Genomic DNA, 12706 nt, shown 5'->3' with positions numbered 1-12706 from the left:
ACTACAAAAAGAACTCAATTATGTTTATAAATATTACATTAAAATTTTCCATATTTATAAAACTCAACTAAATTCGATCTTTATAAGACATTTTTAACTTATGTATTTATGAAAGATTAGATATAGGTAAGACCTTAGATTCTCTAGGGGAATGGCATGAAAACATGGACAAAACCTTTCAAAATACCAACTGAAAATTGTGAAAGAAGATATGGCATTCTGCATGTGGCATACATGATTTGAGTGGCTCCTTACTTAGTCATTATTCCATAATAGTAGCTTCATGTATTTTCCCTTATTTTCCCTGTAAAGAAGAATTCAACTGTTTATAATGCTCTTACTGTGGCTCAAAATTTGCAAATCTCTGTACTGAATATGCATGCTTTTATTGCCATTATATAAATGGTACTTGGGATGCAAAATGAAGTTGCAGAAAGAGCACTGATCAAGTAGTCAGGAATGTCATATAATAACTAACTAACTTAGTAATAACTTTGAGAAGTCATTCAACTTCTTCCTGCCTTAATTTTAATAAAGAGGTATAAAACTTGTCAAACCTTTCTCATCAATAAGTTAGATCTAAATTCTGATAGGTAAAACACATACAAGTTGTCATTATTACCATACCTTATCAAAATGCACATAAAATTAGGATTTAGGATAGCAAATGCAGATTTCAGCAGGTATGAAGTATTTGTCATGTAATAGATGTGTAAAATTTTCAAACATATGTTCTTCAATATGTAGCTATAGTAAATATAACTATTTTACCCCATGTGAGAACAGAAGGGTAGTCATTGTCTTTTAGGATGATTCTTACCTGAAATTGATTCAATAAATGGAGAGTGGCTTAACTGCATAATTTACCAACCAGGGTACATTAAAATGGAACAAGACAGGTTGGTACTTTATTCTCATTACATTTGCAAAAAAAAAATCTATAATAGCTTTGGTTCTGGTTCAATTATAAATCCAAAAATCAGGACTAATAAGGTGAAGTTGTTATTATTTTAAAGAAATTCTATTTTAAAAATTGACATTCCAAAAATAAGCACCAGATCATTCTGAAAAAATGGCTCCAAAATAATGTTAATATTTACACAAAGGGGAATCAAATACTATGCTATTTTATCATTTGCATCTAATTTGCCATGCTCTACTTTTCCTACTCTCAAATAAGTAGCTCCATATTTTCACTACTTCACTAACAACTAAATGGACTCCAAACTAACTTCACTAACATTGCTTAATTGGTTTTAGAATTTCATATACTGAACATATTTCCACAAATTAAATAAAATCCATACAATTAATTGTACATTTAATTCAGATTGAACCTAAGACTGAAATGTGCTGATTGAACCAATACATGATTTTATCTCTCTCTTCTTCAGATTAGGAAAACGTGACATTCCAAAGGTGAACTTACTTGATGCCAAGTAATATAATGCCCATCACTAACCGAGCAAGTTAAAGAAAATGTGGAACCCACTTCTTACGATTTATTTACAAAATATTTCCATTAGTTAAAAAGTAAGTTAGCTACCCAAAACAAAGGTTTGATAGCCTAAAATATGACTCATGGTGAAGCTTATTAGTGCTTAAGAGTTGTTTATATAAGTGAGAAAGTGTTGAGGAAACACTTGGGAGCAAACATGAGCCCTGAGTGGGAAAAATCATAAATGAATTTTTCTCTACACATAAATTAAACCTACAAAACATTATTAACATCTACAGTAATTTTTTACAAAAATAAAAATGAGTAGTTCTTTTTCAAATATCCTGACTTTCTGGGAAGGAAATCTCATATTAAGGGGAAATTGCAACCCTTAGCAAAGATTTTGCCTCATTGAAAATATTAGGAATCTTTACTTATGTTTTAGCCTGTGGAGGAAAACAGAAAACTTCCTAAATGCCTAGTTTATTAAACTAGTCATGCATTTTGATGCAGGTTTTAAAGCAGTAGAACATGCACAAGGGCATCATAAGCATATTTTAGAGGTAGGGAATAGCATTTATACTCATTTTTATATTGTTAATAGCGCCCCAGAGAATAAAATTAGGTTTTGCTCACTTTGTATAATTTTATTTTAATAGAATGAGACTCACATAAGTGAATGTGTAATATAGGCATAGAATTAATAAAAATACATTTATTACAGATTTGTTCAAATCTTGAACACACATGGCACAGCAAAATGCTACAAAGTGAGTTTGTGGTTTTTGGTGAAATACATTGAGTAGACTTTGGATTTTCTTTGTTGGAATGAAATTTTGACCAGGTCTTATTGTTTTTTCTGTACAGCCTGAACACTGATGCCGGAACTCCAACTGATCATAGGCACAAATAGGGTGCTGTAGCAGTTACCTGCTTATTTAGTGTTGTAATTCTTTAAAATTCATACTCAAGTTCTTAAAATATGGAACCTTCAATTAATATTTGTTCATGACTGATAAATAGAACTTTGCACATACAGGAAAAATGTGCTAGAGAAATGGAATTCACAAGTTTTAGGGGCTAATCAAAATGATGATTGAACATTATACTTTATACTTCTTTATCCCCTTTCTTTCAAGGATTTCATAATGTTTCATAAACATTATCACATTTATCCACCTAGACAATTCCTAGTGGGGTAAGAAGGTGTAGGAATTTTCAAGGCAAAGACAGTGCAATTTCTAGATGTTATGAGAGAAAATAAAATGTAGACACATCTACTTTAAGCTGTGATTATTATGAAATGGCTTTATATTTGGCCAACATGTTATTTAATGAGAAACATAGCAGGAGGCAATTTGTTTGTAAAAACCATCAGTATTTGTTATCACAGCCTAGGAGCTCACTTTTCTAGAAAAAACAAAAAACCCTGTAAGGAAATCTAGTTTCTAGATTTTGCCATACCTACATTTTCCCTTGAACAACAAGTCTTCTATCCTCTTTCTACTAGCACATTCCTTATCAATAAAGAAGACAATGATAAAAACAGACACCCAATCGACTAAAAACATTCCCTTTGATCTTTTCGTCTTTCTTCCTATTCTCAAACTTGCTTCCTCTTTATTGAGCCACCAACAAGAAAACAGAAAAAAATATATAGACATGAGAAAGGGGAAAGCTAGATATGATGTTACATTCACATTATGGATATTTTCTGCAGTTCGCCTTCTGGCCTAGACATGGTGAGATACCTAGCATGTTCAACTGATTACAACTAAATGGTCCATTTGGCTTGAATTGCCCTGGAAATGATCTCAAATATTTTTAACTATTTACTTAGTGAAGACCTGGCCACAAGCTGGTGACAGATAACCTGTCATCATCTTCATCTCTCCTAGGAATCTAATGGAACAATATGTGAGTGATCCAAACTATTTAATGCCACTCTTAAAGTGTTCTCCTTTCACCAAGCAAAATCTAGTTCATTGTAAATCTATAACTAGATTTGTATTTAAATCTACCCTAGAATTAAGTTCTAATGTGACAAAAGCTCTACTCATCTTATGCAAAAGGCCAACTGTATTTTTATCCACACTCTTAATCAGTTTCCTGTGGTAGTACTTACAATTTCTGTTGGAATAAACACCAACCTTGCATACTTTTAAATATTACATTAATTCATAACAATGTGATATTTTAGTCATTTCATACTCTGAAGAGTTTGTCTTTCTATGGCACAGGAATTTGTCTTCTGGTACTCTCAATGGACTACAGAAGATCTATTTATTTAGAATAGGTGTAATGTTTCAACGCACTTCAGCAGAATAATGCCAAATTAGAAATGGGTTAAGAAGGACTGAGGTGAATCAAATAAAAGTTTTTATTAATATCAATATCTTAACTGAATAACAATGAACTATGACTAAAATATGATATCCCAAATTACCTCATCATTATATAGTCAAAAGAATACATTGAATGGTAGAGGAAATTGAATAGTAATGTCAAATTAAGTCATTTAAAAAGACACTAATTTTTTTTACAAGCAAATACATTTTACTTAATTTGATTGACCATAAGGAATCCTCCATGTGTTTTCCTATGGCCTTTCCCTACATTCTTACTTTCTTTATGATGATGGATTTTAGCTAATCCTTTTCATAAATTGTAAGTATATAACACAAGAGGCAAGTTTCACACTTACTGGGGTGTAGGACAGCCAGTTGTGGCCCTTGAAGGATGACTCAACTGGTCAACAAAGGGTCTTCTGTATGGAGAAGACCATACCAGCCTTTTGTGCTGTGTTATCTGCCCCAGGCCAGGCAGTGCTGTGCAAAGAGAAGGACTCTGTGGGCTTTAATTTGTACTTTAAAAAACCCCAGATTTATATATATCAAATTCACACTTTTATCTATCTGATAAATCTTAAAGCAATAAACTTCCAGCTCTTCCCAAATGTCTATGTGTGTCTCTCCTTGAAAGTTCCCAAGCTCCTAACGTTCCTCTGGAGAGGTTTTATTCATTGCTTTTCCAGATCTTTAATCTTGTTTACATCCAGAATGCCTATGAGATCATCTCTGTTTGGAGCTCAAGTACAAACCCTCTTAAAAACATGAAACATTCAATTACTAATAAGCTGTTTCCTGTGCCTAATGAAATTAGCTAGCCAGGTTTGGATTAAAATTCAGGTACTGCTATCCTCTGTTTATGGTTCCAGATGCTTTTGTTTTATCTAAGAGTTTACATTGACAGCTACTACTAAATGATAAATCACTCATATTATAGCTGAAATGCATTTTGAAATTGAAATATGTCAAACTTTGAGATTGCTCTAAGGATCAGTGTCAGTTAGTAGGTCAATATTGACTCCTTCCTTATGATCATTTGGCATTGCCATACATATAACAGTAACAAAATATGTGTCAACATTATACAGCAATTTTAAAATTGGGAGAAAAAATTTACTATGAAATTTCAATTGATTGTATTGTGAGTTAAAAAATGATTTGTATTAATAATATCTTCTTCTTGCTAGTCTAGTTTTTCTTTGGATTTTCAAGTCACTGTGGAAACTGTTCCTGATAGGCCTTACAAGCAGGCACATTTAATGAAGGGTGTGGGTAGATATGTTTGTCTCTTTTAATAAAGACAAAAGTTAAACATAATAAAGAAGATTTTTCAGAAATTGTGATTTTCATAAATGACAAATGGTGATTGTCTTTGCCTTTCATTGCTGTATTTATATACCATTTTTAGAGAGTATTATTTGTTTTGCCACCCCTTTTCAGATTGTAATGTTCACAATTTGTACTGCACGATTTAAGCTTTGCTATATTGTATACATTTAAATCCTGGGAAAATAACTGCCATTTGGTTTTGAAGACCTTTCCTTTAATATTTAGGCTGTGTAGCCAGGCGCTGGTGGCTCACACCTGTAATGCTAGCTACTCAGGAGGCAGAGATCAGGAGGATCATGGTTTGAAGCCAACCTGGGCAAATAGTTGTGTGAGACTCTTATCTCCAAAAAACCCTTCACAAAAAAGGGCTGGTAGAGTGGTTCAAGGTATAGGCCCTGAGTTCAAGCACCAGTACCTCAAAAAGAAATTAGGCTGTGTGTACAGAGGATGAGATAGACTGGAGAAACGAGTAACTAATTGGCAATTTCATAATAAATATTCTGAGATTCCATCCATAAAATTTTGAGCAATTCTCTGGGGTGACAGAGTACCAAATAGTTTCCAAAAGTACAAGTTTTGTTTTCTTCTGGTCCCTGGAAAATTTCAGGTGAATTCCATGAGTTTCTTGGAAAATGGTTGCCTTCTAATGAAATCAAACCCTCTAGCTAGTATAACACGTTTTCCAGAAAATGCCACTGACTGACCATGATATGTTATACACAGAAAAAAATAAGCAACTTAATGATATCAAACAATTAGTTCAAAGAGGGTATACTTTTCTCCTTATGATACTGTTTTTGCCAGACTGAGTTAATATTTTTCACTGGGCATATCAGTTCAGCATACTAATGTACTCTCCGTTATATATGAAGATAATACATTTGACTCAAAAATATGTACTTTTAAGTGTTTCCTAAGCACTTGTAATGGATTTGCTCTGAACTATCCATGCTTTCTTTCCCACCCTCTTTGTAACCAAAGACCGATTTTTGTGATGTAGGTAGATGAAGACTTAGGTCATAAGTCATTGTTATGGAAAAAAGTAATGTTAGGCTAGTATAGTGGCATAATTTAAAAAATGTTTTCAGTAATAAGTTTTGCTCATGGACCAATCAGATGTTACCTCACTGCACAATGGTATAGACTCTGGATTACCAATACTTAAATGAATACTGGTTTTATCAAACACTGTGATTGAAAGGATATTCAGAACCAGTCTCCCTTCATGCAGTATACACAGTCTAACACTTAACATGGGGAAAGGAAATTGTAAATATACAAAGTTTTTATTATCTTACATCAAATCAGGTAGTTCTTTTCTCCTTGTTTTTGGTAAATCATTGGGATGTCAAATGTACCATTATGTAACAAAAGGAAAAATAATGTAGATCACTGAAGGCACAAATCAGAGTTCAGGAAAAGTCTTTATCAGTCTTTGATGTCTTCGATGCTATGGAAAGAACAGAAGCTGTAGAATGAAACTTGAGGGATCTTTAGAAAGGGACACATTAAGATATAGAAATGTTAAGTTGAATTTTACCAATATATTAAATCAAACCTGTTACATCAGACATTTTAGGTTCCTGAAGATAGAAGTTTTAGTATGTTTATGTATGTTTCAAATTTCTTCTATGGAGAACTAATTTGTTTTCTTTTTTTTTAAGGAGGTAACTATTACTGTTTAGCAATGGCACAACAGTTTTATTCAGCCTGAAAGGTCCTCGCTGGCTTTACATAAATGAAGATGTTTGTGATTCCACTTTATCTCTGAAACTATTCAACATGGAGTTATTTCAATTGTATTTATCAACAAAGCTTTGTTTATTAAAGCAGCTATTCAATCTATGTTACATTAAAAAAAAGGAACATGTGCATATTTTAAAGCAATGATGTAAACTTTGTCCTCACATTAGATTGCCCAGTTTAAAAACATGATCTAAATCCTAATGTCTAAAGTAACTTGACCATATTTGATGCTTTTTCTATGCTCATTTCAGCTTGGCTTTGTGTGTTTTAAGGAAAAAATACAGTAGTGTGTTAGAGACTAGAAACTTATATGTATGGTTTCTCTGTTCTACCATATGTTAAGTACACCTTCTTTGTTAAAAATGTGCTTGCTAATCTTCACTATAAATAAAAGCATTTTGACTTTGTCACTTGCCACTGAATTTTTATTTTAAAATTGACAGATGTAGTCCTTTAAACATATAGTAGAAACCAAAATATAGGAAATAGGAAGATGTTTGCAAAGCTTTCTCCAGTTTTTTATTTCTAAAGAAATAAGAATATACATCTTTTTATTAAAACAGGTCAATATTCTAATTATCTGAATTGTTCTGTTGACTGGATTGCCTTTTCCTGGCTGTGTATGCTTAGTGTACTTTATTTCAGGAGGAAAAATTGCTCTCAGAAGTAGGAAAATATGGTGAGCCAAGAGCAAGACAATCTTTTCTGAAAATCTATTATTTTCAAAAAGTTTTTTCTGGATCCACCTTCAATGGAAAACAAATAAAACAAAATGAAAAAAAATGAGTTAGTATAGGTCTACTCTGGCTCAAAAAAATTCTAGGTCTCTCTTTATGTCCAAGTATCCATGATAGGCCAGTGAAAAATCCAATGCCATTTACAGCCTCATCCTAAAGTTTGTCTAACCTATGATTTTAACCTTGTCTTGGTTCACTTTCAGTAAATTCCTGGAGCCTACCTACATTCTGGTTCATCCATAAACCTCTCAGTTTTTCTTATGAAGTAGCAGTGCCACTTCCATTCCTTTCATGTCTTATGAAAAATATGCTGTATTCCACAAGGTGTCATTTGGCCACTCCATAACTATAGGTCTCCTAGTTTGAAATCATGTTGCTACATCTACTGATGATTCCTCTCACTAGCACTTCCTCATCATGCTTGTTAGTACAAGACTTCAGAGTCCTGGTAGGACTATACCTCCTTACTATAGAGGAGAAATATCACTTAAATTTTTTATTCACTAAGCAGGCCTGCTGTAGTAATATACTATGCCTCACATCATAACATAAGAAGCAGTTTTCCAATAGTCAATCGGATGATATGCAGGCTTGCATTGTTTAAAGGCTAATGTACCTATGTTATTAGTTGCCCAACTCTTAGGAGTCCAAATGCCTAATACAGTCTGTGACTCATGCTCACATGGTATCCCTTGCTCAAAAGTTCATTCTAGTACCTCAAATTTACTCAAGGTAAATTCAGATATGAAGTCCCATAAAATTCATTTTGCATACTTGTACAATGGTTCAGAGTATATTCCCATTCTGAAAGGGAGGACTAGAAGAGATAGAATGGAGGAATCAGAACAAAGTAAGACCTAACTGACCAGGGCAAACGCTAAATACTATACATCAGTATGTAATGTTTGGGAGTTTGGGGAACACTGAGGCAAGATATGGACATCTATGCCCCTATAGCGTAGCTGGTTGCAACCTCATGGCCATGCCCTTAGCACTGAATTCTGTCTGTAGCTTCCCTCTCAGTCATTCTGTGTTATTGATGCCTCTACTTTTAAGGGGGAGGTCTTTATTGCAGCTTTGGTTATACTCGTATATCACCCTGCCAGGAGATGCTTGCATAAATACTAAGCCTGAAACACACTGCCTGCCCCTATTCTAAGACATTCCTTTGAGAGCTATATGGAAACCTCTCTGTTTTCATGCCTCTTACATTCTGCATTTCTGTAAAACCAACATGACATGGAGGATTCCAAGGTTGCTTACCAGTATGCTCTGCACCTGTTCCATCTTGAACCATGGCTAAGGTGAATGCTGAGTGCCTCACAGCTCAACATAGGGAAACACATCTTAAGTGGTTTGGGGGCACATAGTGCACCTGGTACTCCATTCTCAAATGAAAGTCTTTGAAACAAATTTGCATTTCCGCATCTTTGAGTTTGTGATGAAGTGACTTGCATATTCTTTATATGACCTTAAAGGCATTTTTCCTATTATCCTGATACAAAGCATATACTCCTTTTTATAGGCACTAATGACCTTAGCAACTGTAGTCTTCTTGGCCACATCTTTACATGTGCTTCTTTCCTGGCTAACAAAAATTTTTCAAACTTTCTTCTCTGTTCCTTTGAGCTCCTGATTTTCATTGTAAATGCAGTTAAATGCAGCCAGCAGTACTCATGCTACTACCTGAATGCTGTGCTTCTTTGAAGTTTTCTCCATCAGAAAAACTAATCCATCACACTTAAGCTTTGCCTTCAACAGTCTCAGGGCGTGGGCAAAATTCTTTCAATTATTTGTTGTTGTATACAAGGTTATACTTCACTCGAATTCCTATCTGAAACCTCATCAGCATAGCTTTTACTATTCACATTCCTAAAGGCATTTTAGTCTTCTGAACTTTTACTAGAATTACCCATTAGACTTTGCTTACAGCGTTCTAGAATTTTTATAACTTTCTCCTTGAAATTTTTCTGAACTCATCCTGTAAAACAACTACAAATGCTTCTCCACATAATCATGTAAACAGGAATAGCAAAGACCTCTCCACTTCATATACCAATTTTCTGGATTAGTCATCTTTCCATTACTATAACAAATACCTGAGATAATTAGCTGAAACAGAGAAAAGATTTCTTTGGGCTCACGGTTTGTCCGGTCAATGATGGGTTAAGCACAATGGTTTTAAGTCATGGCGGGAATGTAATAGAGCAAAACTGCTGATATTATGTTTAGAATGCCAAGAGAAATGAAGAAAAGGTGGCTGAAGTCCTACTCTTCCTTTCAAGGACACACCCATACTAACCTAAAAGCTTCACACTAGGCTTTACTTTTTAAAAGTTCCACCATCTCCTAATAATGCCACAATCTGGGCATTACCGCATGGATTTTTGAGGGATACTTATCCAAAACTTAGCACATGTATAATTTTATTCATGTATAAATGACTCCACTGGATTTTGTCATGAAAAACTCTCTCCTTCTACAAGTATCAGCTTTGTTTTTTCTTACTCAGGAAAATGTGTCTCTGTGGAATGCTATTTCCAAAAATAAATTAAAATAGAATGAGAAAGTAGGAAGCGCATAGGAGAGTCTTTCAAGACCATAAAAAGTCTGAAATTTCAAAGGTATCTATACAATTATTGTTTAAAGAATTATAATACCCAGGAAGTATTTTTGTTAGATAGTTTTCATTATAAAGATGATATTGAACCAAAAACTTCACCACTTAAACATGAGCTTAAAGGAAAACTCTCCTCAATCACAAACATAGCTAAGTGACTCACTCATTTAAAATTAGAAAACTGTCTGATTTTACAAGTAATATAAAATGAATCAACATAGTTTTCATGCCTGTTTGTAGTAATATTCCCATATATGTGCATAAGCACAATATATGTACTCAAACACTTCTGCTTTTCTTCATCAATGATTACTAAAATTAAAAATGGGCATTCTCCAGTATTTTCTGGTTCAGCTAGGTCTTGAAGCATATGAGCAATTCAATTATGATATGTAAAACAAAACTCAGGTATTATGATAGTTGGCTATCATTGGGAGGGGTGGTAGTCATATTGATTATAAAATGCTTCAATGATGATTACAAATCTGAAGCTCAACTCTTTAATTACTTAAAAATTCTCCTCCCTTAATTTCATGCTGATGATGTAAGATTTCCCTTTTTGATATCTTCTCTTGGTTACTTTGCAGTCCTCTGAAGTTTCTAAGCTCAAACAAATAATAGCCGAGCAGAAAACACAAATCTGGGACCATGTTTTAAATTCTGCCACATTAAAAGTATGGGAGGCACAAGGACCTGGAAGATAAATGTGCTGACTTATCAATGAAAAAATGCCTAAGATCTTGTAAGGCATACTTATTAAAATTGTTAGAATTGGTCTAGGTCACATAAACAACTTCCCTCAAAAAATATCAGAGAGCTACAATAACCACAAATGCATTTGTCATGCCATGATAATTCATTATGTTCTGATGAGGGGAATATTTGTTCAAATCGGGATGACTTTTGAAAAATGAGTTGAATCTGCCGTCATTTCAGTAAAATGCTAAAAATTATGGTAGAGCTTAATTCTTGGCTTGTCTTACCATTTATGAGATTAGCAGAAGATGAGGTTCTTACAAGTTCCAGAGCAATGTGAGAACACACTGAAAAAGTCACAGTTAACCAAATGGGATAATTAAAATTAAAAGTAAATAGGTACAATTCAGTGTCTAACATTAGAAAGAATACTTTCTGTTATAAGAAACTTTCAATAAAATCAAGCTAACAGAATTTACATTATAAACCATTACAAGTCACTACAAATATTAGTTAATTAAATGTTGATATACATGGTACAGAGGTAAGAAGAACAACATGTTGCATGCAATAATAACTGGCAGGCTTTCTGAAATGCAAATGTAGTCTTAAATAATAAGCATGATTGTGGAGGGAGTGAAAACAAAAGATGAATACTGCCTAAGCTCCCAAATAAGAAAGCAAAGTAAGTACTGTTCATAGAACATAAGGCAGCACAGAACTGTTGCCCAACTTTAGTGAAAGACAAGTTTTGGTAGGTAATATGGGCTATCTAAAAGGGAATTTGAATGGATTGCAATAATCATAGTCCAGGAACCCAATGTCAAATGGATTAAGTAGAGAAGTTGCAGGAAGAGAGACAATTACATGTCATTACATAACAATTTCATATATTCCTCCACATATTTGTAATTTAAAAGAAGGATGTGGTATAATTCAAGATAGCATACAAGCTATGAATTTCACAGATTCTCCCCATCCTATCTATGAGAATGCAAGATATTCCATGGGTCAATCATACATATGAAGGAATGCTCTACAAAATTTAACATTTGGATTTAAGCTTATAAACATCAATAACATCATAAGCCATGAATTGAGTTTATTTGAAGTAAAACATTTTATTTGAAGATTTTAATCAACCTAATTATTTCAGGAAATCCCTGAATTCTATAAAGCATGACAAAAGAACAAAGAATACCTTTCATATGAACTATGACTCCAGCTAGGCCTCACATCCCTTCCTACCACTCAAGGTTTCACTTCTTTTGCTGCTTTCAGATGTAGGTTGTTCTGCTACCTGAGAAAGTAATTTCCCCCTGAACGTTTACTCCACAACCTACCACTGGTATTTTCCTGCACTTGCTAACAACAAAGCCAGAGCTCCTGAAATATTCACATGAAATTCCTGGCTCCCATCGTTTGGAAGACTGAACTGAGGAAGGAATAATTCCATACCCTGCTTGTAAGAATGAACTATGGAACTGAGAATGAGGCCAATTTTTTTCCAAGAAACAAGATTGTTAGTTTTGCCAGATAATTGAGAGCTTTATAGCACAGATGGTTCTATAGATAAGCTATCTTCTGCATATAATTGTATGTGTGTTGGTTTAAAAAGATAAACATTATAAATGACAAGTTTTTTATGGAAAGTGTGGTTTTTATTCAAAACAGATAACAATGAAACTGTTGAGCACATTCCACCTGGAAATCAGGGATTAGCTAGTAGTAATGCCACAAAATTAGACTTTGAAGTGAATGAGGTAGAGAATGTAAACAAATTTTTCTGAAT

At 33.7% G+C, this 12706-nt stretch overlaps 1 protein-coding gene across 1 annotated transcript in view; it reads left to right on the top strand.

The window, feature by feature from the left end:
• Positions 1-7267, top strand: part of Dach2 (dachshund family transcription factor 2) — a 605819-nt gene extending 598552 nt beyond the window's left edge. The window contains exon 13 of the mRNA XM_074062608.1: positions 6780-7267. Coding sequence (XP_073918709.1) covers positions 6780-6829 — 50 coding nt within the window. The 3' untranslated portion in view covers positions 6830-7267. The remainder of the gene's footprint in view (positions 1-6779) is intronic.
• Positions 7268-12706: the final 5439 nt, after the last annotated feature.

This window comes from Castor canadensis, chromosome X (genome assembly GCF_047511655.1).
Source record: "Castor canadensis chromosome X, mCasCan1.hap1v2, whole genome shotgun sequence".
Lineage (NCBI taxonomy): Eukaryota > Metazoa > Chordata > Mammalia > Rodentia > Castoridae > Castor > Castor canadensis.
This window is presented reverse-complemented; position numbering and strand designations above follow the sequence as displayed.